Source organism: Corvus cornix, chromosome 4A (genome assembly GCF_000738735.6).
Source record: "Corvus cornix cornix isolate S_Up_H32 chromosome 4A, ASM73873v5, whole genome shotgun sequence".
NCBI lineage: Eukaryota > Metazoa > Chordata > Aves > Passeriformes > Corvidae > Corvus > Corvus cornix.
Genome location: NC_047058.1, coordinates 9,447,807 through 9,474,929, shown reverse-complemented (window position 1 = coordinate 9,474,929; position 27,123 = coordinate 9,447,807). Strand labels below are relative to the sequence as shown.

The following is a 27,123-nucleotide window of genomic DNA, read 5'->3' as shown; positions in this document are numbered from 1 at the left end:
CACACAGTACTTGTGATGCAAATGAGATGTATTTGAGTGCTCTAGCTCAGATTTAGGATGGAGACATTGTGGTAACCATCAAGCTATCTATGTACATGGGAAAATACAGACCTGACAGAGGTGCAGAGGAATTGTTTGCTGGTTCACTCTAGCAAACTATTTTCCATCATTTCAGTTTAGTGAAAATAATGTTTCAAAAGCTTAAATTAAAAAAATGCAAACTGTCTTATTGCTTCCTTTCTTGCAGCCTTGGCCTGTGAAAACCTTACAGAGAATGTCTGTCCCCATCTGATTCCCTCCCCCATGTGCCTGCTTGTCTTTACCCCATCTTGCAGTCCTTGTTTTCTTTGGTGTCACACTCCTGTTTTTTTCTGCTGTCATGTACTGTCTCTGCTCCCTGATGCTACTGTACCACTGCCTTAAAACACAGTTGAATTCAGCTTGATACTCCATTGGTGTGAAACACCATTAGTTCAGATAATCTTATTTTAGATTATCCTGTTTTAGAGAGGTATTTGTGTCTGGAATCCTGGGAAGTAGGATCCCTTTTTAGTAGTTGCTCATACTAGAGCAAAAGGTCAATAGTTGCCCTTGGGACAGAAATGGCTCAGGAACTGCTCTGAGCGCATGGATGATCTCCCTTGTCTCCAGCAGTTCTGCATGTGCTTCAAGACCAATTGTACTTCAGGAGCTGCCTAACTCGAGGCTCTGGAGAGAGCAGCTGGGAGACCAGAGCAGGGACAGCAGGAGGTTTTCTTTAGAACAGAAGAAGGGAGGGAGACCATCAAACTTCTCACACAGGTGCAGAAGAGTTCCTCTGCAAGCATGGAGGCTGCCTCTGGCCTTCCTTGATCAGAAGTCAAAATGGGCTCTGAATTGCAGAAATGCCCCCAGGCAGTGGGAGCTCAGGGTTAGCCAGCCAGACACAGTGTGTTTCAACATAGGAATGAGCTGGCCTTGTTTTTATTTGTTGTGTGTACAGGCAGTAGATACTGACACAAATAGGTTTTGGGACTTCACATGAAGAGGGATTTCCCGAGCTTCCTGCCAAAGGCAGCTTCTGAGACCACAAAGCCTGTGTTTTATTTGCTCCTTTATAGCCAAAAGATGGCTGACTGGTTTTCTGATGTTTTGGTCTTCAGAGTGAAAATTTGTAACACAGTTCATCCCAGAATTTTCTGTTTGCCTCCCCTTTTTTTTTCAGTGCACTTCGAATTCTTGGCCATTAAATGTCTTTATTATCTCTTGTCCTGAGAAGTTCATCTATTTGAAGATTTTTTTTCCCCATCTTTAAGCTACTCTTTAACCAAAAATTGAGGGATAAGTGACTGTTTTGGGAAAACCTTTAAAAAGAGAAAGCTTTAGACATAGCCTAAAGTTCCATGTTTCAGTTCTGGTGTTCAGTTCTCTATTGTTGCAGCCTCATTTCTCCTGCAATAGTCAGATAGCTTAATTCGGTAAAAATGCCTCCAGACTCTTTTCTTTCAGGCCCAGGATGTAAAGATTCTTCCCATTTTCTGAGAATAGCATCTTGGAAATCACTGTGACTCAAATACAGGGGCATGGCAGATATGCAGATTACTCTTGTGAAATTTTATGCAGTTTTTTGTTATTTACTTTCTGTGTGGTTGTAGCACTTGTGTCAGTCCATATGGTTCCAGCATGCTGGTCTCCTGTAGCAGAGGTGATACTTAACTCTTCCATAGGGCTCATTAAGCTTTCCAGGAGTTCAGTGTGACCATTGTGATTCCACACAAAAGGTGAAGAAACTCATGGCTGAGTGATAAATAACTTGGCTCTTGTTAGACATACAGTAATTTGCTCTGCAATTCAATGATAGAGCCAGGAAAACCAGTGAATCAACCCAAGTCCCAGCCCAATAGTCTCCGTCTGCTGGAATACGTTTAAAGGACAAGCTCTGTTTCACAGGTTTTTCTGTCTAAACTACTATTTGTCACCTTCAGAGTCTGCAGATATTGGCAATTTCCTTGAAGTTTTCTCAGGCCCACAGTCTTTCAAGCCCCTGTAGAGCATGTTGAAGCCAGCTGATGGCAAACCTCTTTCCTTTGCCACCTTTTGCTGAGCCCTACAAAGCAGCCCATAGACTCCCAGGGCTCTGCGCACTACAGGTCAGATCCCAGTCATCTAACTTTATGCTTGAAGGCTCCAGGCGAGACAAAATTAATTAGGAATTTGGAGAGGGGGTAAGAAGCACATACACAAGATAAAAAACACTGGCTAAATATGCCCACCACCAGATTTGGGATGGAAGATTACACTTGTTGAATTTGCCACTTGGAGAGGCAGAGACAGTAAGCTTGACTTTTATTCCCATACTTGACTCTCTGACATCTTGACTCTGCTGGCATGAGGCATGTTTGCTGTTCAGTGATAGTGGCTTGACATTTCCTGTTGCTTTGCCTTGAAACCATTTCCAAAGACAGTAATGCACACTGGGAGTAGTTCCCTAACTGGCAGAGGCAGCCTTTGGTTACATCCCTGTTGATTTTTAAATGCATGTTCCCCCTCCTCCACAACTATTTCAAAAACTTCATGTCAAGTGGATCTGAGAGTGTCTCCTACTGCAGGCAACTGGTTCCTTTAGTGTGGTTGCTGGAAGACTTTGCTACTTCTTTTTCTTTTTAGGAAGAGTGGGAGAAGATCCTCATTCCAGCTGTTTTCTGAAATTTTGAAAAAGTGAAGAAAAAGAATTACTACATGGGAAAAGCTTTCTCCTATGCTAATACCAAATGGTGGAATTTAACTGGGTCATTTAATGTCCATTACTTTAAAATGGAGACAGCCTCGGGCCAAAATCTTGCTGTGGCTTAGATCATGACTATGTTAGAGCCAGTCTTGATTAAGGCAAAGTTCTGTCACATTTCTCTGGATTAATACTGACCTGAAAATGCACTGCAAAATCTCTGTGATAAATTATTATTAGGGATGGGCTATCAAGAACCATTTTCCTTGGCTTTTGGCAAACAGGTAGATATTTGCTCTATTGTCTGAGCTGATAGAAACTTGCAGCAGAACTCTTGCACAGACAGCAGCTACCCAAGGTCATGCTAATAAGCACAGCAGAGTAATTAGGTGCATGAGGACGGCTTGAAGTGGCACCATACCAAGTTAATCTGTCTGGTGTGGGTGCCAACTGTTGCAAAGCTCTGGTAGCTGATAACTTCAGTTTGGCCTCCTGAGCTGAGTACAAACCCACAGCTGCCCTGCTGCTGGTACCTGCCTCAGGTTTAAGGTAACAGGTTTATATGCTACAGTCCAGTCCCCACATGCAGGGACACAGTTCTGTAGTGCTAAATCAACAAATGGCAGGAGTGCAGGGAGGGAGGGGGGGAGTCTGTGGAGATGGGGCAGCAGTGCAGGGGACAGAGGCATTGACTCTCTCCGTTCCTGGGCTGGTAACAGGGTGCTTATGAATTTTTCCCATTTACCCTTCCCCCTTCTTATCCTCTTGGCTTCTCACACAATTACAGACTGAGTCTGTGTGACTGTATGAAAGGCATTTCCTCCTCTTACTTTTTTTTTTTAAAGTTGGCTTCAGCCCACCAGCTGCTTTCCATTAGTTTTACACACACACTCACTAGGAGGGCAGGACATAATGCTTCAGGCACTGTTGAACAACAGAAATCCTTCAGAATTGCTGTCAGGCAGAGGCTTCTCAAAGTAGATTGTAGCTAGCAAGAGTTCAGCACATTGGGACCTGTCTTCTGGTGAGTCTTCATGGAGGAGCCAAGGTGTGTCCACAGAGGGGGGTCAGGGGTGTTGTCTGAATGCAAAGTGTGAGAGATGTGAATAGATCTCTCCATGTGAATGGTTGTTTGCTCTGGATATCTTGTTAAGGTTAGAAGCTGAATGTTGTCTGTTGCTATGGGGATTTATGACTGCCTGCTTAATTGGGGGAGAATACTTTATTGATATTAAGTGTTATTTAGATGCTTATCCAGATGTCCTGGTGGGTACTACTGCTGTATATATTATTTGTGATCCTTGGAGAAGGACCTTAAACTTTGTTGAACTATCTCTCCTTCAGTGAAAATTACAAGATCAATATTCATTAACTTTATAAACTCTTCCCCTCACCATCACCAGTGGAGAAAGTAGCAAGAATCCTGGTGTAAACTGCTGTTTGTGCTATTCTTTTATAACTGCATAAAACAGTCATGGGAGGGACCACATGGGAGGGACCCCATGGGAGATACCAGCTAGGGGCTGGCAAAAAACCCTGGGAGTTTCATCCTAGAAACACTACGCTGTAGAAGAGCACAACGGGATCAGCTCTACAAGGTCAGATCCTGGTTCCCGCTGTCATTTTGCATTGTTTCAACAAAGCTTTTTGTGGAATCCCACACTGTTCAGCATATTCTGTGACCATGGCCCTTGAAGTGCAGGTCACTCATCTCATGGAGAGCAAAGGGAGCTTTGGTTGCTGAGTTTCTGATATGCTCAAGGGATGTGAAAATTGAATAGAGGTCTTGCTGGCTTTGCTATTGCTGTATGATTGACTCTCAAATCCTGTTCCATGGAGTTGTGGAAGGTAAACTTCACTTAGCTGTCATTGGATTAATGAGTTCATTGATAGCTTGTTGGATTCCCAAAGAGGAAAGCCATCACCCATGTTTTGTCAGAACGAAGTCCTCTAATGTGCTTTAATAAGAGAGAAGAAAATTTAACCTCTCAGTCACCTTTTGCTGCCGAATGTAATCTGAATATTAAACCATCCTGCATTCCGTGTTATTTTGAACGTTGGTTTTCAGGAGAAATAGAGGGGCGTTCTCTGAGGTCCTGCAATAGCTTGAAGTGTGTTCTGTGAGAGGCTGGCTTCAGGGTGGTGACCTAGAGGACCAGATGAGGTCCACAGGATCCATTTTCCTGTGCTGATGCATCTTGCTGTGAAAAGTGTGTGTCCTGAAATCTGGAGCATAAGCTTGATTTCAAATAATTTTTGTAGCATGGAGGAAATTGGTCTTTAAAATCTCCAGGCAAAAATTTCACCTCTTTCTCTTGGCTGCTTGCCATTGTCTGTCTTCTATAGGCTATGAAGATGCTAACTGAATTCAGTGCCTCACATTCTTGAGGCTTTATTTCCTCAAGCATTTATTTGATAAGAAAGAGGCTGTTCAGGGTTCAGCATCTCCTTTGATCTCTGTCATAAGGCCTTCTGGAATGCTTGTGCAGAACCATGACTCTGAAGCTGAAGAAACACTAAAGGGAGGGTAGGACCTTGCTTGCTGCACAGTTTTCCAAGTCTTCTGCTCCACTGGAGAGACAGCAAGGAGGCTGTGTCCCTTTTCTGAGGCTGAGCAGAAATGGTTTGTCTTGGACCTTTGTTAAATGCAGGAAACTTGAGTCCTGTACAATGTTAACTTCCCAGGAGTCCTTAAATGTACAAACCAAGCAGTGAAAGGGAATTGCATTTTATTCATTTAGCATTCTCCCACCCCTCTACCCCCCATGTACATATTAAGTCGTGTTCAGCTGGGCAAAGCGAATGGTCAGAACACCATCCTGGAACTTTATTTCTTTTGGAAACACAGCATTTCTTGGAACACAAGCCCTATGAAGAACGGCTGAGGGAGCTGGGGTTGTTTAGCCTGGAGAAAAGGAGACTCAGAGGTAACCTTATCGCTCTCTACAACTTCCCAAAAGGAGGTTGTAGACAGGAGGGGGTTGGTCTCTTCCACCAGGCAGCAACTGACAGAACAAGAGGACACTGTCTCAAGTTGTGTCAAGGAAGGTATAGGTTGGATATTAGAAAAAAGTTTTTCACGGAAAGAAGAATAAAGTACTGGAATGGTCTGCCCAGGGAGGTGGTAGAGTCACCACCTCTGGATGTGTTTAAAAAAAGACTGGACATGGCACTTGGTGCCATAGTCTAGTTGAGGTGTTAGGGCATGCGTTGGACTCGATGATCTTGGAGGTCTCTTCCAACCTTGTTATTCTGTGATTCTGTGTGTGATTTGCCCTATCACTGCCCTCCCATACAGCACTCCAAATATTTGTCCAGTTGCCTCAGTTTGTAAAGGGGAGACAAGGACATTTCTCCTGTTCCTGCAGATTTCTTTTTACTTTTCAGACTCATTAGTTCCTGTAATGAGTCGAAGAGCTCCAAGTGAATGCAACCCAGTAAGGTTATCAATGGAAATTTTGTATGGGATAATGGAGAGCCTAGGTCTGAAACATAAAACCAAGTGAGGATAGCGGTGACCGCTAACTAAGTTCCATTGTCTGTTTTGAAGGTAAAGCAAACCCTGCAACTTTGTAGGAGTTTTATTGCTTTGAAGTACACCCTAGCAATGCAAACAGGGTCTAATAATGTCATTTTTATTTTTGTGATTGCATCTGCATAGGAAGTCACTCTTTGCGAGTAATTAATTAATTCATAGTTGTGGTAATCCAGCCCATCACCCTGTGCAGGGAGAGGCAAACACTGTGCTTTTGGTAAACTTTCATTCTTTTCCACGGCCCTACATAGGAGTTGGTGCAGTGGACTTACTGGCCATGGCTGAGTCTGGCTTTTGAGGGGTCTGGCAGAGATTCAACATCTTTTTTTCCCTGTACCTCTGCAGCAGGAGGTCTGTGCATATGCAGGGATTGCAAATACTGTTTGAGAGAGGATTAAGAGCATACTAGAAAGCTGTAGACTGGGGAAATGTGCCCACTGTTACACTTCTAGTGAGATGCAAACAGTAGCTGTGACTTGGCAGCTGTCCTGTCTTGGCTGGCCATGTCTGTCCCTGCTCCCACACTGAGAAGTCTTCCTGCATCCTTCTGCGAGCATCTTCTCCCAGGTGTCCTGTAGAATCTCAAGAGTATCAGAAATACTGCTCTAAAAGGCCATTTATTTAACCTGATATTTTTATCACTGAAAATCAATACACAGACAGTATTTGTTTAAAACTTTGTGTCTAATGGTGTAATGCTCTGGGAGAGCTCACAGCGTGTTAGTGCAGCTGATTGAACTGGATGTACATGGTATTGATACATCCTGACACTGTGGCTGTCTGCTGTTATTAAGGCCTGGAAGTGGTGAAGGTCTGGAGGTTCGATTGGTTAATGCCTGTGCACTCACATGTATTTGTATTGATGAGGTTTTGTCCTCTTTTTCTCCATTACACTGACCCCCAGGCTAGAGTATGTTGCTCAGATCATTTGCTAACTGTTCTCTGTAAAGTACAACTCACTGCCACCAGAATTTGAAGTCTAAATGCCATCTAATTGCTAACTCTCCTCCAGGTATGTCATCAGGTTTTTAATGATGGAACTTCCACTTTGCTGGTGGAATATATACGTTGTATATTATATGGGTTTTTTTCCCTGTAATTCAACTACTTGCTAACTCAAAGCTTGAGAAAATCTGTGATGTTCAGTTCACTGGAAAAAGATGATACTGTGTTGAGGTATACAAAGGCTCCAAACCATTAGGTCCTAAGTGGGGCACCCTTGTAATTGACACTTGAGCTCCAAGTGCCCCAGAGAACTCGGCTATAAAATTGAGTTAATGCTGGAGCTGATTTGACTGTGAAGAAACTGCCTCAGAGCTGAACTGCTTTGCAGTTGTAGTTCTACTTGTAAAAAAGATATACCAATTGGAAATATATGCTTGCAGTTATAATAAACACTGCAGTCAAAATATCTTCAAAGGCTAGAAGGATTCAGAGTGAGCAGCTGAGATGATTGAGGGATTAAAATAAACGTTGAACTGGTGCAAACAAAGCTAGATCTGAAAGCATCAATTTTCTCTTGCTTTGGTTTAATTGAAGGTGGGTAAAGCAGAAGTTAGAGGTCTAAATGAGCCAAATGCCAGGTCCACTCACATTCTGTGAAAATAAACTCAAGTCTGGAGACTTGTCAGTTTGTCCTTGTAAATTTGTTGAATGCCTTCTCAATATTTTATTTCAAATGCATTTTGAAATTAGATTTTTCCCTCAAAAATCTAATGCAGTATGCGTGGTGCATAAAGTTGAGAGGAAAAATTGGAACCAAATTTCTTTTTAATATAAAGAAATAATCTATAAGAAAGTCTACTGACAACTACTTTAAAGAAAGTACGCAGAAAATGTGAACTTTTTCATAGATAATTGATGAGACGTGGGGAAAAATGGATAGAAGTTGATTGGTTATATCATCCAGAAGGAAACTTAGAAATCTTATTTTTTTATTGCTTGTCAATATTCTCTGACAATTGTCTCAAGAACAAGTTTGTGTATCTCAGTTAGGAAAGGTGTAATCAGTCCTGGTTGTTGCAATGACCTTTTAATTGATTTTTAACAAGTTGAAGTGAGATTATTTGGAACTACATTGTGTTAATGCTCTCCTGTGCCTAGTGCTCCCAGGGGATCTGTTTGTTTGCACTTTGCTTCTCTTTTATACCTCCCCCATTCCTCCCCACAGTTCAGCAGCTTGGCAGTTTACATGTCTATGTGGCCAGTGCAGGGAATGCTTACTCCATGGCCTCTTTTTTCACTGGAGCCCTGCCTGTTTTACCTCCATGAGCTGCTCCTTTCTTTTTTCTGACAGACACCTCTGCCTCTGTGTTTGTGCACCTTATCTTTAAGGCTATCTGAGGATGTGGGCACATAGAAAGGTCCCAGTGGTTTTGGGCATGACAGATTTTAGAGTATGTAGGTGATACAGAAGAAATGGAAGAGTTTAGTGATTGGCCAAGTTAATATAGAATCATATTCTTGTTTGCTGTTGAGATACTTGACTTGGTTGTATTGTTACACTGCTTAGAGGTGGAAAATTGTTAGATGTGATCTATGCAGAAAAGGAAGCAGGATTTGGTTGTAAAGATTTCTTACTCTGAGTCCTGACAGTTTATGGGAACCTCTAATTATATAAAAGTATCCCTGAAGTATCTTCCATAATGAAGGATAGTATTTATGAGCTGCCCTGCTAAGCTGTCGCATTTCCATTGTTGCTTGACATTTGTACTGTAACTCTTGTGGTCTGCTGCTTCATTCCTTTGTCTGTGACAGACACCCATTTAGGAATCTTGGAAAATACAAAGTGGAGCCAGTTAACATTGAATGATCTTAAAACTAGGCTGATCTTTTGTTTTCAGCGGGGAGGAAGATGATGCCATCAGCTAATTTGGTTGATCAATAGTCCTGCTGGCGATAAGGTTTCAGAGCTTGTGGTTAAAAGCTGATTGCACTGGATCCAAAATAAATTTGATCTATTGGTTTCCACAAATGTAGCATAGCCCAGAATGATGTTTCAGTGCTGATGCTTAACTGGTTTTAATAATGCTGACAGACTAGACTGGTGCCTGCTGTGAGGACACTGTGTAATGCATGAACCCTGGCCAGCTGAGCACTTACTTATATTTTTTACAGTAGCATGGAGCTGTCACTCTCTAGCAAAGGTTCATTATTCTAAGACTGGGAAGCATTACAGTGTTTGCTGAGCAAGTGTAATGACATCTTTCCTGAAAGCAAACTTTGATTCTGGTATCCTAAAAAGGGAGAGGGACTGGAAACGATTAGACTGGATTGTTAGTTGTGGCTGGAGAAATAAGTGTTACTGGAAAACAAAAAGTTCTGTGGCCAAAGTGCAAAAAAGTGTGCAAGCCATGTTTGTGATAACCATACAGGCATGCAGTTTCAGAAAGGCTTCAGCTGTGTTTGTTCTTCATGGTGGGTGGGACCATATTCTGCTGGGGAGATGGACTAAAACTTAACTGATGCTTTATTCTCTATTTCAGTGACTATATAATGGCTACGGGACCCACAGAGGTCACACAGTCACCTGAAACTGGAGACACAGTCGAAGAGTGCACAGGTAAGCAGTTTTTCTCTGAATGTAAAGCTCATAGTGGAGTATGTAGTGACTTGTTCTGCAGTGTTGTTTTTTTGGGGCTCCTTTTGTAGTGTAAAGAAAATTCCGTGTGTCTTTGTCAGCTGTCAGTATTACGGAAAAAATGTTTTAATGTGCAATACTGGAGCAACATAGCCTGTTGGAGGGGTGTTAGAGCTTGAAGGGCTGATTTTTGTGCCTGTGTTGATAGATCCTGCAGGGGTGGGAGGTGAGCCTGTTAACAAGCCTCTGTATGTGAGAGCTGTGTTGGTACCCCCAGCAGCCTCTTTATTTCTCTGCTTCTGGCCACAGGCAGCCATTTGTTACTTATTCTTTAATCTGCTGGCATGGTCTGATGCAAACAGTGTGAGGGGATGGAATAATAGGCAAGAAAGGAAAATAGCTTACTTATGCTAGAGACTTGTCTACATTAAAGGATATCCCCTTTGCCAGTTTGAATATGAGCAATAGCATGATGTCTGAAGCATCTCTGGAGAAGTGGCTGTCACACCATCTGATTTTTCTCTCTTTTCTTTGGCTAATGTTTTGCAATCATCTTAAATGTTTGTGTTTCAAAGGTCATCTTGCTTTATCCTTTAGAAATAGATTTGCCACTATCAAAATATTGTTGGAAGAGATAAGCAAATGGCAAAGAGACTGTTAGTTGAACTCTGCTTGGCAGATGGATAGAGGTAAAGAAAGTGTAGTGATAGATGCTCAGCAGTGTCTGGTTTCTTAGCTTTATAATCTAGTTTGTCCCACAGTCTAGTGCTATCCTGGCAAATTGGTAAACTTGTGTGAAGCCCATGCATGAAAATTTTGTACTCGGGTTCACTAGAAGATTCAGAAAAGAGATCAAATTCTGACCCAGGTGATAGGAAAAGCAGGAGATGGCTCATGATGTAAAGTGTCGGCTCTAAATCCACCAGGAATATTTCTGAACCTGAATGAACGTAATTTTAAATAGTTAAAGGCTGCTGCGCTGTTGCAGAGGTGTTCAGGAGACACTTGGCTGGACCTGGATGAAGCCATTTTAGAATCTTCTGTTTACTTCCAATGTAATGGAGGATTGCCTCACCTCTCCCTCTTCGTAACTGGCTCATGATGTAAAGGCTCTAGGAGGCTAAAATCCCCATCCTTCACAGTCCAGTCAATTAGACTGATTTCTTAAGGTTTGCCTTATTGTCTGTAGTACAAGGCTTCCAGTGCATGCTGCTCCTTCTTGATGGCAGGAACCAGATCGCTGTCTAAAAATTGTTAGCACCCAGTGTTAGTGGTACTGAATTCCATTATTTTATTGCCTGTCTGCCAATATCTGGTATTTTTTATGAAGCTAGAATCATGACATTGTCTGAGAATCTTGTCTATGGGTTGGGATTTTTTTTCAGATATTTTTAATGTTGAAATTGTCTAGTCCTTGGATTTGAGGGAAAAAAAGATAGAAAGTATGTCCTGGCTGCATCTTAGGAAGTCAGAGACCATAGAAGATCCCCAAATGAATGGTTTAGTTTAAATATGATCATTGACCACCCAAATTAGATGTTCCCTATGCTTTTTACAGTTTCAATTTTTGCACTGGAGGAAGTATCCTTTTCTTTTGTATCATGTTATAGGGAAGAACCACTCAAAGAGCAGAAAGTCATGAGTTAATTATCTCTGTGCACAAGAGACACAATGAAATAGGCAGTATACACGCAGTAAAAAATACAGAATACACAAACTTTACAGAGAAAGGAAAATGCTTATTCCTGCTCCTTTTCTGTTACAATTGGCTAAAACATAGCATAAGTAACTAATTTTTGGGAAGGCTTTTCCTTTTTAGGGCAGTAGCCTAGAAATTTAGTATTTTATTTTTAATGCCATAAAACTGAAGACTGGCAACTATAAGATTTCAAAAATCACCAGTAGATGAAGGGGAGATAGGCATAGTTGTTTGAGCTTGGATTTTTGTAATGCAATGAATTTTTTTCCATTTTAAGTGTTAATGTCCCCTTGTATTTTATTAGTTCAAGTATCATTGAGCATTTTACCAATATAGTGTTATGTTGGGCTGCTTCAAGTGCACTGAGATGTAGGCACCTTTAGCTTAAAGGTGGCCTCCTTTTAGGGGTAATAAATTAGAGTCTCGAGAAGGCATTGAAGTAACTGCTGTGTCTGCATCAGATACTCTCTGTTGCACAATGATACAAGTGTTGTCCCATGCCAGCTGAGGTTGGCTTGTTGGTGTTTGGACATCCTTTTTGTAGCCTCCATTCTAAAGTTAGCACCACTTCTGATCTAGACAAGTATTTGGAATAGTACCTTGGCAATGTTTGCTTTTGTGGCAAGACTTACGTCTGTTTCTCTTAAACATCCTCAGGATCACTTCTTTTTTGTTATTGTGTTGTGGGTTTTTTGGTGTGGTTTTGTTTTTTGTTTTTTTTTTTCACACTCTCCTGGTTTTCTGGAAATACCAGCATCTAATTAAGCTTGTCAGTAATGCTTGCACTAGAATCTAGCTTGCTTTTTGTCTGTACAGCTGACAGTTCACCAGTGTACATGACCAATATACATGTCCTTTTTTCTGATTTAGATAGTTTTTGAGTTGAAGAGCTCTTTGCCTGTCTCAAAGTTTGCCATTTCATTCTTTGTGTCATTGACTGTGTTAGCAGACATTGCAGAATTGATAATTTTGGGGAACTGCTTTCATTAAACTTGTTAAACTTTTGTTTTGCCTATCTAGGATAAAGCAGATCAGCTTTGACAAGTTTCCTGGAAGAATACCATACACATTGTCTAATTGCTGATATGAAAGACAGGAATGGTCAGGAAGTGTTTCTAAAGACTCTGAAGCGCACTCAACGTGCTTGTTTTACTTGAGAGGCTCTGTGTGCTTGCTGTGTGACCTGTCGTCTCTTGCCAGTTCTTGCTATGGGTGCAGCATGAAACTCACTGAGCCCTGTGGGAGTCTTAAATCCCAAACCCTTGGGATTAGCTCTGTTGTCTGGGCCACAGCAATACAACCTGTGTGTTTTCTGTGACTGTCTCATTCACTTACTGCCTGATAAGCAGTAGTGGAAGATAAAAAGGCCTTCCACTGATAAACCCTCCCTAGGAGCAGCCACATCCCATTGTTATTGACATGAGTGGGACTCCAGTGATAGTTCACTGTACATGGTTTGAAAGATACTTTGGTCTCAGAAACAGCCCAGGTCACTTGAAAAGCAGCATGCAGATCCTTGGTGGCTCTGCACAGGGGTAGCCATGTCACCAGGCCGTGCCGGACACTGTGGCAGTGTCCTTGTGTGTCCTGATGTGTGGTGCTGGCACTGGGCTGGAGAGCAGGGAGGAGACAGGGGGAGTAGGTCTCAGTATCATTGTTTATTTCTCAATGTGGCCACTGTCTGATGCAGCTGTGTGGTGACACAGTTTCAGCCCAGATAAGGCCCACTGGTAGAGATCCGTACACGTACAGGGCACACGTTGAGACAGAGCATCACCGACTAAATCATTGCTAGGAGAAGACAATAATTGTGTTGAAATAATGCCTTGCTTATGAAGGAATCCTCCAGCTGTGGGCATGTATTATGCCAACTGCTGTAAAGTATTAATTGAACAATGAAGTTGGCTCAGATATGCAATGATGTTATTGCTCTGCGTATGTATTTAAGTCAATCACAGGGGTCTTAGTACAATAGTTTGGCCCAAACCACTCAAAGTGGCCCCTCAGTGTAAGGATCAGGGACAAAATGCTGTATTTGTGTGCTGAAAGAAAATATGCATAAGAATGTTAAAGTATCTTAGATTATTTAAAATAAAAGATCAGTGATGTTTCATGGTGGGGTTTTTTTTTTTCTTTTTGTATTTTTGTTTGGATGGTGGAAAATCTGAAACCAAATTAACAGTTTTCCAATTGTGTTCTTAGGGCTGCTGTGTTTGGGGCTTTCGTGTCCTGCAAGACAATGTCTTAATTAAAGTTTGCTCCTTTGTCCCTGGAGGGATTGATTTTATTTTGGGACAGTTGTTTAATGTGGAAACAAGTATTTTGGTTTTAGAGTTTATAAATTCTTTTTCCAGTTTCAATCTTTTTGCCAATGTTGCATGTGCTTCAGGTGTTGTCTCCTTAGAGCACTGAGTAAAGAGTAAGCAGAACTAAACCAAACTAAGTAAAAACGTTAATAGCTAAAGACATTGACAGCAATTTTTATTGAAAATATACAAAGTATGATCACTGTTCAGTTGTAGATAGATACATTTTGTATATAAGGTTTATTTTTGCATAGACTGGAACCTAGGTAGGCACCACTATTGTCAGCTTAGTGCCAGTGTTGCTTTATAGGAACCAAATGTAAGAATTGAAGCTTCACCTTTCACTGGACTCCAGCACTGAATTATTTACAAAGGAAGTGACTAAAACTGAATGGACTGCTCTAGCTTTGAGGCTTCCTCAAGAATTTAAGAGATAACATTACCCAAGCTAAGCAATACCCCCAGCTTTCATAAATTTTCTTTTTTTTCATGTTGCAGGAAAGAAAAAATCCAAATTTCAGACTTTCAAGAACTTCTTTGCCAAGAAGAAAAGGAAAGAGCCTCCGCCTCCCAGGGGAGAGAGTAATTTAAAACCCTGCCAGTCCAGCAGTGATGTCAGCGTTGCTGTGCTCGACACTACTGCACTTCATTCACCAAAGGAGGCTGGGTAAGCTGGCAGGGAAGGAAAATAAATAAAAGTGGACCTCTCACAGCAGTAGGATGAAAGCATGAGTTGGCCCCTTAGGAGCAACCTCTGTCCAAATTTGTGCAAAACAAGCCCTAATGCTGATGAAGGAATTCCAGGAATTTCCTCTTTCTTGAAGTGCTTGAAGAGTCAGCCTGGAAAGGAGGGGGAGAGCAGCTGGGGGGCAGGGGTGATCCAGCTTAGTCTAAAACTGCAGACAGCCCACATTGCTTTGATTGGCTTTAGTGTTTGAAATCTGTCTAGGAAGGTCTGATCAGCAGCAACTTTACAAGAGGATGATGACTGAGTACTGCTAGTACAGAGAAAACTTGTGAAGCTGTGTGGTTGTTTTTCAGCATCAGTGATGCCCTCTCTCATGGCTGCAGTAAAGAGAAAAGTATTTCTGGTATATTATCAATGTGTGATTGCTTCTTTAACTTTCTTACGTAGCCCTTTAGGCATAGATAGCAACTGAAGGCCCCTGGTTTTGTGTCAGCTGCCCCTGGAGGGCTGTGCATGTAAGTGAGGTTTGCACGTCCGTAAGAGCATTTCTCAGCTCTCTGAATGGTGTAAGTCCAAAACTATGTCCTTTTCTCAGTGTAATACAAGCTGTCAGTGTAATACAAGCTATCAGCTTGCACTGCAAACAGGGCTTCACTGATAATCTTCAGATCATCAAACTACAACACCTCCATTGCAAATCTCTAACTGACTCTGGCCTGAATCAACCCTCTGAGCATGGTCACATCTCTTTCCAGGGGTGTCATGGAATGGTATCAGGTAACCTGTAATTTGGCTGTTCTCCAGCTCCCCACCCTCCTCATCCTCCCCTGTCAGCCACTCAGCCAGGCCTGTCTCTGGATTGCTCTAGGCCTTGGGTTGTGGAGCTGTGGACTAACAAAGCGCTCTGACAAGACACTGGCCATATCCAATGGTTTGCAGTGTTTTGCTGGAGGAGACATTGGCTGGAGGTGCCACTAGCAGAGGTCATGAATAGGTGACTAGAGTGGGACATGCTGAAATCAACACTGCTGCCAGATGCTTTCTATCATCAAACAAGGCATTTGGTGGAGCTGGACACTGCGTTTCTTTGGTGGAAAACTTGTAGATGTTACTTTCTCATGGGTGCTTGTTCCTCCTTGCCCCACCTTTCCACACTTGCTCTGTGTGTCATGGAAGTAATTTGGGAATGAAGCAACAATCTAACAATCTATAATCTAGCATAACAGCAACAGAATAAGTCACCACACAACCAATCTCCTGGGGCAAGGGAAATTAGAGTCAGCCCAGTCCAAAAAGCTTAGGAACATCTGAGCTTGCCCCATCAGCCCATAGGAGGGATCTGGCTTAAAATCAGCTGTCTGCTCCAGAGGGACCATGGGTGAGAAGTCTTGCCCTTAACCAAGTAATTCAAGTCCAACTGCTGTTTACCTCAGTGCTATCCTCCAGTGATTATGAACTGTTTTGCAAGATCAGCGATCAGGAAGTAAGTAAAACCCTTCTGTTTTTTACCCTTAGAGATAGGATTAGAGGGACTATCCAAAAAGCTTAGGGATATGTTTGTGCTACTTGAAAACCCTGTGATGTAGCGACTCTGCATGAACACACTTTATAAGTACCTAAAGAGACTGAACTACATAATCCTTTAGAAAACTTGATCCTGAAAGCCACTGGAAATACAACTTGTGAAGGGTTTATAGCAGGACCCTGAGCTTTGCAATTTCTGGCATGCAGAATATAAAACCCAATTCTAGAACGATGCTGCTGTTTGCTTGTTCTTTAGGCAGAAACACTTGTTTTCTTTTTTCTTCTTTTTTTCTTCTTCTTTTTTTAAAATGTGTGGTAGGCTGACCCTGCTGGACACCAGGTGCCCACCAAAGCTGCTCTGTCACTCCCATCCTCAGCTGGACATGGGAGAGAAAAGTTAATTAGAAGCTTTGTGGATCAAGATAAGGACAGGGAGAGATCACTCACCAGTTGCCATCACTGTTCGTACCCCTGCTTCAAACACTAACAAAAAGTGTGGGGTTGCAGCAACAAGAAATGGAAGATGGCACAAGCCATGATGGGTTTAGGAGCTTTGTGGCTGCCTGTAGAATCCCATCATTTCCTCCATTTTGGTGGGCAGCTTGAATGTTGATAAACATGAATGAATTGAGCATTTGTGTAGGGAAATCAGTGTGGACATACAATGGCTGAAACATCTGGGCTTTAATTAGTGCATCTTTAGCTTCAGCATAAATATAAATATAAATATAACTATACTGCCTGGAATGACAGGAATATAGACTTGCACATAAGAGACTGACCTGTACTCAAGCTGCAGTTAATTCTATATTTAATCCTATGCCTTTTTGGTGACTGCCAGAAGAAAATACAGTAATTCTCTTGAAAACACATATGATACATATGCAGAGAGAGAAAGAAAGAGGGAGACCTTGTACTGGCAGTTTCAAGAACAAGGAAACCTCAGCTCTTATGGGTAAAGAATTCCCCAGTTAGAAAGGCAAATACATCCTAATGCACATGCATTCTTTTCAATAAATAAAATATGCCAACTAATAGTGAATATACATTACAGTAAATAAAAGCTGCATGACTGTTTTTCTTAATGCAGTAAAATTATGTCTTGCCCATATGGACTACCTCTCATGCTGGAAAGGACTATAAAATTAAACACAAAAGGATGGGATGACTTCATTAATGATGAAATAAGGCAAATGCCTTGCTTGTGTGTAGAACTGTTGTCCTGTAGACTAACACAGACATTAACCATGACATATAATGGGGGGAAGCACAAACTCTGACCTGTGCTGTGAGAGAAACAGCTCTGATTGCCTTCAACACAAGATAAACTTAGAGAAAATTTATTTTGACCTACTGTGAGACTGTGTATAACTGTAGACTGACTGACTACACCTTTGGGACAACAGAAGGGTTAGTCCAGCAGCTAGAGGAGGTGTGTCTGGAGATGTAAAGAAGGGAGATGGAGAAGGAAAAAGAGTCATTTGTTTGGGGTTTTTTACATGGTGTATTTACTTAATTTTCACAGTCTTTCAGCGCTTTTTCCTAAATAAAGAGAGAATCTATGGTTAGGCAAATAGCAGAGACCTCTTCTATTTGATTTCCTTGCAGAAGAGCTTTGACATACTGAGTTTTTCTTGTCAGAGTTGTGTTCCTAATCATTCTCCGTTCCCCAGAGTCAAACTTTCAGAGGCAAAACATTGCCTGCACAGCATCTGAGCCAAGGAATCCTTGTAATTTGTATTTGTTAATAGTCTGATGGCCAACAATCAGATAATATTCTATGATGTTTTGCAGTCCAAGGCTAGGATGAAATCCTGGTGGAGGCTATCCTTGTTGTCTTTTGGACAAAGTAATGTACAAATAGTGCCTGCCTATGCTGGTGGAACTTGGCTAATAAATTATTTGGATCCTTCCTTGTTGTGCCACTCAAGTGCAAAATTTGCCCTGCAAAACTTAATAGCCCAAGCCCAATCAATTTCAGTTAATTGCAACTCAGTTAGCAGCTGTTGTGGGAACTCATTGCTTCACTGGGCTGAATACCCAATGAGCACAGAAACAGAGCAAGAATGTCTTACCTAGGTACTTTAACCTGGCCATGGATAGGTCTGTAACTGTAGCCATGGACACTTGTCCCATCTACATTTTTTAATACACTTGGGATCTGATCATATTTAGGATACAGGAGAATACAACTGGTTTTATTGCTGGACATGAGAGGATTTGAATCAAGTTTGTTAATATAGCAAAATTAAATGTTCTGCCTATGCAAGAAGGGAAAAACGATCCACCATCTTTGGCAGCTATGACACACACCAGGCTGCAAAAGTTGTATCCTGAATGTCTCATGATAGGCAGACTGCCACCAAAGGAGGACAAGGGACTCCTCTTGTCTCTTTCTGCACTGTAGACCTTTCTCAGGGTGGTTTGCATCCACCTAACTCCTAATATCATACCTAATCACCCTGGACTCCCTCTCTAGTCCACAGACTGACCTGTGTGTTCAATGCAGATGCTGAGTGTGTCTGCAAAGGGACATCTGCATTTGATCAGCATCCTAAAATGTGTTTCTCCTCCCTTCTGAGTATAAAAGAAGCTAACAGTGACTATCTTAAACATGCACAGATCTGAAGTTAAGCGTGATGCATCCCACCCTGGCCTCTTTGTCGTCCTTCTGCCGTGGTGGTGTGGGTAATGTATCCAGTGCACTGAGCACTTGTCCTTCCTTCCTTTCCAGGCCCAAGGGTAGCATGGGAAACAAAGCCTTGTCCCATGACAGCGTCTTCATTTTTGAGTCTTCACCAGGAAATGCGGCAGGTGACATCTTGTCTCAGGAAAACATACCTGGAAGAGTGAAAACTTTGCAGGTGAGAACATCATCCCCTCATCAATAGTGCTACTTTGTGTCAGCTGTCTCCCAGGAAACTCTGTTGCTTGATTCCTTTGCTGTGTGCCTTAGGATTTTGCTGACTGAAGAGTCCAAAGCCAAATTTGCTACTTTTGGATCTATTCTGCCTCTTGGAAGCTGAATTTTTGAGCAGTCCTGGTGCTTTCAGCCTTGCCCAGGTCTCATAGTGCGTGATGGGGATCCAGTTAATGAACTCTTGGAAACTTTCCTTATTAAGCGTGTCCTCTTCCAATGGGAATTATATTCTTTACTTCGTAACTACTGCTTTTGGGTTAAGGCCATTTATTATATGGTAGCGTGTCCCTTACACTGTTATTCTTTAAATATTATTTGTGTTACTCTTTTTGGCAGTTCTGGCTCAGACATTTTCACTATACATGGTAGTCCAAGTGGCTGTGTAAATGTGTGGGATGATGGATATGTCAGGGTGCTCTGACAGCTTTATTTATATGATTATTATTCTGATCTCTGCCAGCAAAAGATACTGTATTCTGCTGAGTCATTTCCTTCTTCCAAGGCAATACTGAACCCTTCTTGACAGCTCCCTTATGAACTGTTGGTTATATTAATTGCATTTCACTAACTGCCCAGCTTGGAACACTCAGATAAAAGTTTAAGGTTTTTCCAGAGACTGAATACAAATGGTTGATAAAGGAGCCAAAGGTCACTGAAATTCTTCCTCTGCTCAGTGTGAGACTCATGTTGCAAAACACAATCGAGTTACATGTTAAGTAACAAAAGATGCACAGAGGGACTTGTTCCTCTCTAAGACTGCAAAATAGGCTAAGCTGTTTTTTGTATAACAAGAGGAGTAGCAGAAGAAATCATGTTTGTATATTACAGAACATTGTTGGGGAGGAAAAAGCTCTTTTCATGCTATTTGCAGTCCACTGTGCCCTCTCCTCATCCATCATCCTGCATAGTAATGTAATACTGCCAGCACTATTTTTGTAGCTATAGCAGACAGGCTTTTTCTGTGAGCTTGTCAGAATAAAAGCCAAGCACTCATAAAAGCAGTTACTTTCTTAGCAATGTAAATTAACTTCTACCAATAGAAGACAAAATGCAAATTCTGTTACCCTCACAGCACTTTGCTGTCTGCGTGTAATAAATTTAATAAATCTAAGACAGGAATTTCTGAAAAGAGACCGAAGCAAAATTGACTTTCTGTCTTTTACTTCCCGTTAGGTGCACACTTACGTTGTATGCCTTGTCTTGCTCATATATCACGGTATTGCAATATATTGCCCATAAATTGCAAAAGAAAGCTGTTTGAACTGGGGGACCAGTGTTCTGGACATTGTGCTACCCTGTGTGGCAGTTAGATCTATAGGAATTATATTGCAAATGAATCTCGCTGAATAAGAATTGCAGCTATTTAGATATATTTTACAGAGGTGTAAATGAATGCATAGATTGCAGGAAAACACAAAACTAGGTTTAGAATTACCCAGTATGGTTTAATAAGCAAAGAAACAGAAAAAATAAGTCTGTATGTTTATCTTGGGAATATTCTGTTGAGATGTTTTCAGTTGTAGGACAAAATTTGTGTTCAGACCTTGTTTCTATTCCAGCTTTGCCACAGCTGACAGACTTAGGCCAAGAATTTTAGTAATGGTGTTTCCTGAGATCTGAACATTTTTAGTTTGAGGGAACATCTGGCTGCTTGTGAGTTTGCAGACTTTATTTTTCTAGGATCAGGGACTGCCAGAGCATTCTTTTGTGCAATCCTGGAAAAGAATCCCCATACTCCTTTACAAACAAAGTTGTTCTTGGCTGCTGTTACCATTCTTGCTGTAGACACGACCAGGATGTGATGATGGGGAAAATTAATATGCAATTCGTTAGGGTGGACCAGAAATGAAATTAAATTGGTATTGTATAAAAATAGGGTATTGTATAAAAACGGGACAGGGTTGTAACAAGCTCTCAGATTTGGAAGGGCTTTGTGAGGGAAAGGTGACTACTTAAACCTGGGATTGGGAATGCTGACTGGCAATACTTCGTGTGACTAAATACTTAAATTTGTGTGACTGAAGAATTAAATCTAGAATTTTGAAAGTTTTTAATTTAAATGGAGTTAAACTGTAGTAAACTTTCTGGAATGGTGAAATTCCTGTATTCCTTTGGTAACTTACTGAATAAAACTGATTTTGATTTTAATTTTATACCAACACCAGTTTTAATGATGGGTCCTTGATGAATGTCGCTAGATAAAATTTTATTAATGGCTCTTTTCTATAAATGGTCTGTTACTTCAATTTTTTCTGTTTAACTAAAAGATTCTGCATATCTAATAGGAGCATCTGGGTTACAATGTGCAGAACATCCCCTTTTAAATTGTACAATTGAAAGTCTGTTGTCTAAATTTCAACCACAGCTTCAGCTGCAGCAGAACATCAGACTTGGATCACCTCCTCTTGTTATAACTGGGAAAAAACTGGAAGATGCAGGTGCTGTTTCTGAAGATGATGGTTTACCTAGAAGCCCTCCTGAAATGTCAACCCTTCATGAAGTTCTGACAGTTTCACCAAATGAGGTATAATTGTCATGTCACCTTAGTGACCATCCATACAGAAAAGATAAAATCTGCCTGGAGAAAGGGAAGACCTTTTTGCTTGCTTGTGATAAAATGTGATGGTACAGATCAGTTGGAGCCAGAAGAAATTACCTAGGTGGATTGTGGACTTGTCACTCTGAGGTATACCTAGAAAGTGACCCTACAAATACCCTTTCTGGGTACAATTTTCCATGCTTTTATGCAGACCAGGACTGTGACCTCTATCATTGGCAAATGCATGATTTTAGACTTCAGTGAACTTGTGAGAATTTTTAAATCTGATGATTTTAACACAATAACTCAAAAAAACTTTATAAAATATATTGCCTCCTGTGGTCAACCTTTCTGGCATATCTCAATGCAGAAGAAATCTCCCCTACTTTATGTTTGATGCCAATGAAGAAATTAAACCTACTGTGTAAGGCAGGGACCCAGTGACCCTTCCTTTATTTTTCCTCTTGTGTTTTCTCGTAATTAGCACTGGATATCCAGCTCGAGATAGTTCAGTGTGATACTTCCCTTGACTTAACCTCTTCCTCATTTTATCCCACAGTCCTCCAACCCTGTTCAGCGTCATAGCTCTTTGAGTTTAGGTGGGACAGACAGTGAAGATGAACAGGTAAATAGCTCCTTTTCGTGCTAATAAACTTCCCTGAGACGTCATGTGTAGAGTCTATATGAAGCCAGTACAGTAATTTTATTTTTTAAAATTTATTCTGCGTATGGTGTATCTTAGGAAACAATTCTTTAAGATTCCAGAGCGTGGCTAATGATACTTAAAATGTACCTCTCAGGGTTTTGAATAAGAAATAATAAGACAGGCAGAAATCTACTGGTAAGTGGTTCTTGTGAACAGCACAGAGGCAGCTCTGTGACACAGTGTGAATCTATAAAGTTACACAAAAAATTGGACCAAGCAAAGCACTTCAGTTCTGCTTCCATGTCAATTCTGCTTCCATGTCCCAGGGCCTCAATACCAAATAATTACACCTTCCCATCAGCTGTGGCTTGTGAGCAGTGCCCTGTATCTCTTTTCTCATGGGAAATGATTGCAGGACCAACCTTTCCTAATGCCAGGTATTCCACAGGAAAGGGTGTGTTTTAATTTGCAGTTTTCTTTGGATGATAAATGACCATGAGAAGCAGCAGGTTCTGCTCTCAGAATAACACAGATCATGACCAGATTGGAAAAATTTGCAGAGGTCATATTTTTTGATGTACCGTGACCGTTTTTGTGGATCAGATGTGAAGATATTTTCATGATCTTTAAAACTTCATCAGCATACATGTTGGAAGTGCTGTGTTGTATCCTAAGCTTAAACAAAACTAAGTTGTGAATGCCACGCACAGTGCAATGGCTGTGTGTCACCCAGCTTTATGAATGAAGCTTGTTTGGCACGTCTGTGACATTTTACAAATGTTCCAGAAAGTTTTGTCTGCATTTCAAAACAGTAGCAAAACCACTCAAACTTCATGTTTAGGGACTTTTCTACAAACATTTCTGTAAACCCTTTATTTTGATAGCACAATCTAAGGTTACTGCTGTTCAGTTCCTGCAAGGCTGAGATCCACATCACTGTCTGGAAGATGGTTCTGGTATACTGAGAAGTCTTTGATTTTCCTGAAAGTGGATATTGTAAGAGAAAAGTGGCTATGGCAGCTTTCTTAGAGATAATGAGGAGCAAGCATCTGTGCTGCTTCTGTGTCTTTTTAATAGTGAATTTCTGCACTGGGTCACACTACTGGGATGAAAAAGCAGCTATACAAATGGCAGCAGTGTCTCCTGCTGGTGTGTGCATATTCTGCAAACGGGTTTGTGGATAAGAACTGGGGTGGGGACAAGCTGAGGCTCTTACTGCAGCAGAGACAGGTATTTCTCCTTCTGTGTTGTGTACAGTTGAACACGCAGAATCGAGGATTCTCTATGCAGAGATGACTTCAGGTATGCATTTTAAAATGAGGATTTATGTCCAAAAATACAGCCATTTCAAGCTTCTGAAATGGAATGAGCTAACAAAGGAACTGTTCCAGAGATATAGGGAAGTAAAGCAAAATATATATAGAATTGTCTTTGTGTTTTACAGCTACCTTCTGGAGCTTCCTCCAGGCCCATCAGTCCTTTATCCTCTGCCACTCTGGGGACCCCCATTTCACAGGGCAGCAACTTCCTTCCTGTTGATTTTACCATCCCTGCTAGCCCCCTTGGCTGCCTGGACACCTCAGCAGCCAGACACAGGATTGCCATCAACCCTCGGAAACAGAAAGGCTTTACCAACAAGCATCAGCTACCCCTCCAGGTAGGAGTTTTCTAGAAAAGAATCACTGAGCAGAAGGAAATGAGTGTGAGTTTTTAATTATTATTTTAAATATTTTAATTTCTTTTTTTCTCTCCTATCCACTTTTCTTTACTTCTTCTATTGGAAGAAGGGAAAACACCTCTTTTGCACCAACCACCAACCAACCAAAAAAGACTCTGAAAACTTCAATATCATGGAAACTGAAGAAAAGTGCAATTTTTTGTTTTCATTATTTAGCCCAAAATTGTGGGTTATGCTTCATTTGTAAAGACACTCCTGGTGTTTGAAAAGCTAAATGTCAGTTTTAAAGAGGCCTAAGTCTATTTTTACAAGTCTAGCTCTTAACTGGAATAGTACATAGCCACAGTGTTGGTAAATTACAGGGTGGAGGTTTTGTGTTTATGATTTGAATATTTGTAAAAATGCATATGTATAAAGTACAATTTTTGTGCATGATTCTTTAATTAAAACATCTTCACTTCTTTAGGTGGAACAGCTGGAAAATGAAGCATGTCTTCCTGCAACTCCAGAAAGGAAGAGAAATTCAACAGAATTACTTGAGAGTGACAAACACAAAAGTGACTGGGAAGGTAATGAAGCCATAGGTTTTGCTATTTTGGGTTCTTGAACTCTTCTGCATAACACTGACAGGACCTGTTTGAATTGTAAGTCCTCTCAAACTAGGCATCTTTTGGTTCTATAACATAAAACCAATCCTGGCTGCTAAACTGTTGTGATGAAAAGTCAAGTATTCTCAATAAAGTAATGCTGAAGTGGTGAACTTTGAGGGCAGCATTAAGAAAAACATGAGGTGAAAGCACCATGTTCAGAAGTACCTGTCCTACACAGCTGGCTGGACCTCAGTGAATGTGAAGCTGAGTTCCTAAACACTCAGAAAAACCTTAACCTTGGCATTATATGTTGTGTGTGTCGGGTGACTTTGATTGGCTTGTGTTCACTGGATCTTCCTTTGCTACTTACCAAGAGAGAATTTTCCAGGTCATTTTAGACGGCTTTTCTAGGCATACACATGAAGAAATGTCTAGGGAAATCTGGCTAGTAGTCTTACAACTAAGGGTATGTGCAGGAAACAGCTGAACAGCAACTTATGTGGTACACCTGAAACAGACAGTAACTTTCAGTCATTCCCTGGATTAAGTATGTTCAAACTAAAACTTTTTTAGTTTCTCACCTGGACAGCCCATTTCTAAATAGGCTCTGAACAGGCTTATTTATCAGTCAGCAGTGCCCAGACATGGGGCATTCATGTTAAAGGACTGCACTACCTGGAATGACTTAGTCATACAGATGGTGTTTGAATTGTAACCTTTAAGTACCCACTCTTCTCCTCTGTTTAATACAGGATTATCAGCCCAGATGGGACATTGTGCAAAGGGAGGTGGTTTTAAGGAGATACCAGGTATAGAAACTCCCACTGATGCTGCCCGTGACTCTTATGATTCCACACTTGTGGCAGAAGACCCCTGTGCTTTGCTGCAAGAGAATGGATGCCTTCCTGATGTGGACCATCGCTACAAAGCAGCCACACTCCTTCTGAGGCCTGAGCCTTCTCCAGTGAACCTGGAAGAACACCACAGAGCAAAAGTGTCGTACTCTGCAGCTGGGTCTGCTAATGAATTGAAAGTACTTCAGCAAAGTACCAGTGCTGAAGTACCTGCACTTCCAGAATTGCAACAACTCGAAGGAGAAGCTGTTGTGTCTCCAGACATACCAGCAGTCGACTTGTTTAGCAGTGGTGTGGAAACAGTGGGCAGGGATATATTGCCAGATGTTGCACAGACTTCCTCAGTAAATTCTGTGGATCCAAATATTAAAGCCCAGGAAAAGGGGGATCCACTGTTTACTGGCAAAGAGGAACTCTGCTTTGGTACTACTGAGAATCATTCCAACCATGCTGTCTCAGATACTGCACTGAGAACTCCACAGGTTGCAGTAGCTGACTCAGAGTCTTGTTCTGACATCAAGACAGTGGCTGTTTTGAGGCCTGAAAAGAGTTCAGTAGCAAAAAATGACAAAGGAACTTGTGAAATTATGGAATTTCAGTTATTCAAGGACAATGTAGAAAAAAAAATAGACACTGCTGCATCTGTCTCAAAAGCAGTTTGTGTGGTACCTTGCAGTAAATTGGAAGTATGTTTTAAAGCAGAAACTGTTCCTGTTTCAAAGGTTAACCAAGGCAGTCAACATGCCAACACATCATACATTTCTGAAAAACTTTCCATTGGGTGTCTTGCCTCTTCAAGTCTGTCTGGCTTGAAGAGTAATATATCTTCTGATGCTGACAGTAAGGAGTACCAGATAGGCAGTACAGCTTCTCACAGAAGAACAGCAGAAGGCAGTCAATCATCAGATGAAAATGTAAAAAGTCCACTGAAGACTGCTTCTGCTAAACCAGTCAGATTTACCATTGCACCAGCATGGCAAAGATCTCTCTCAGGGGGTTCAAATTCGAAGGAAGATTCTTATTCCAAAAGTTCTCCAACATCCCCCATAAGACCAGAGTTCTTTGAAGGAATGACAAAAGAGCACACACGTTTTGATGCAGTTTTGCAGGAATCAGCAAAAACCAGCTCAGATAGATTTGATCGAGATTGTAAGGACAGAGATCTGCATTTGAATTCTTTTATGGAGTGGGCTGACCATGAAACACAGAACTTGGAGAGCCCATTTGGGGTCAGACTAAGAAGAACATCATCTTTACTAAAATACCAGAATGAAAGTTGTGTAGAGCCTCCAAAGCTGATTCCCTCAGCTTTTCCAATTGCTTCTTTTGCTTCAGTCAAGGAAGATCAGAAATTGATGGACAATGGGAAGCCATCTCCAAGCCTTCCTGTCAGCACAAAATCAGTTGTTAAAAAACCAGATCTCCAAGAGGACAAAAATCCTCCTAAGGCAAGATCAGAAGAAGTGGCAAAGAAGCAAAATGGTCATAAACCTTCAGGTATTTATGCTGTATTTGTATCCAAACATTGTAGAAAACAGTGGTCATGTAAAGAGCCTTGGCAGAGGGGCACAAAAAAAAAAAAAATCCTCTTGACTGAGGACCAAGTTCAGCCTTGAGTTCATCAGCATTATAATTTAATTGGCTTGATGATTTGGCCAGTCAAGAGAATTCTTGGTTTATCTTAATGAAGGGTGTGTTTCAGTAAGAATAACAACAGAATAATAGCTTAAGGGCCTCTTAATTTCTGCCATGAGGTATTTGTGCATATAGTTGGAGTTTTAACACAGCTTTTTAAAACTTGCTGCAGTTTTATAGTTAAAAATTCAGACTGCAGCTGCTCAAACCTTAACTAGGAGTTGA

The 27,123-nt window shown here is 41.2% G+C and overlaps 1 protein-coding gene across 9 annotated transcripts in view; it reads left to right on the top strand.

Annotated features, from left to right (window-relative positions):
• The window catches only part of KIAA1210 (KIAA1210 ortholog), a 67,458-nt gene that overhangs the window by 20,786 nt on the left and 19,549 nt on the right, over positions 1–27,123 (top strand). For 4 of the 9 annotated variants that reach the window (XM_010407659.4, XM_010407657.4, XM_010407656.4 and 1 more), the window contains exons 2-9: positions 9,725–9,801; positions 14,323–14,491; positions 18,771–18,900; positions 21,322–21,480; positions 22,055–22,120; positions 23,586–23,798; positions 24,286–24,388; positions 25,162–26,760. In XM_010407659.4, the coding sequence (XP_010405961.1) occupies positions 9,735–9,801; positions 14,323–14,491; positions 18,771–18,900; positions 21,322–21,480; positions 22,055–22,120; positions 23,586–23,798; positions 24,286–24,388; positions 25,162–26,760 (2,506 nt within the window). In that variant the 5' untranslated portion in view covers positions 9,725–9,734. Of the gene's footprint in view, positions 1–3,552; positions 3,753–8,019; positions 9,386–9,414; positions 9,471–9,724; positions 9,802–14,322; positions 14,492–18,770; positions 18,901–21,321; positions 21,481–22,054; positions 22,121–23,585; positions 23,799–24,285; positions 24,389–25,161; positions 26,761–27,123 lie in introns of those variants that run through there. The other 5 variants (XM_019290797.3, XM_019290801.3, XM_019290800.3 and 2 more) reach the window with 5 other exon arrangements.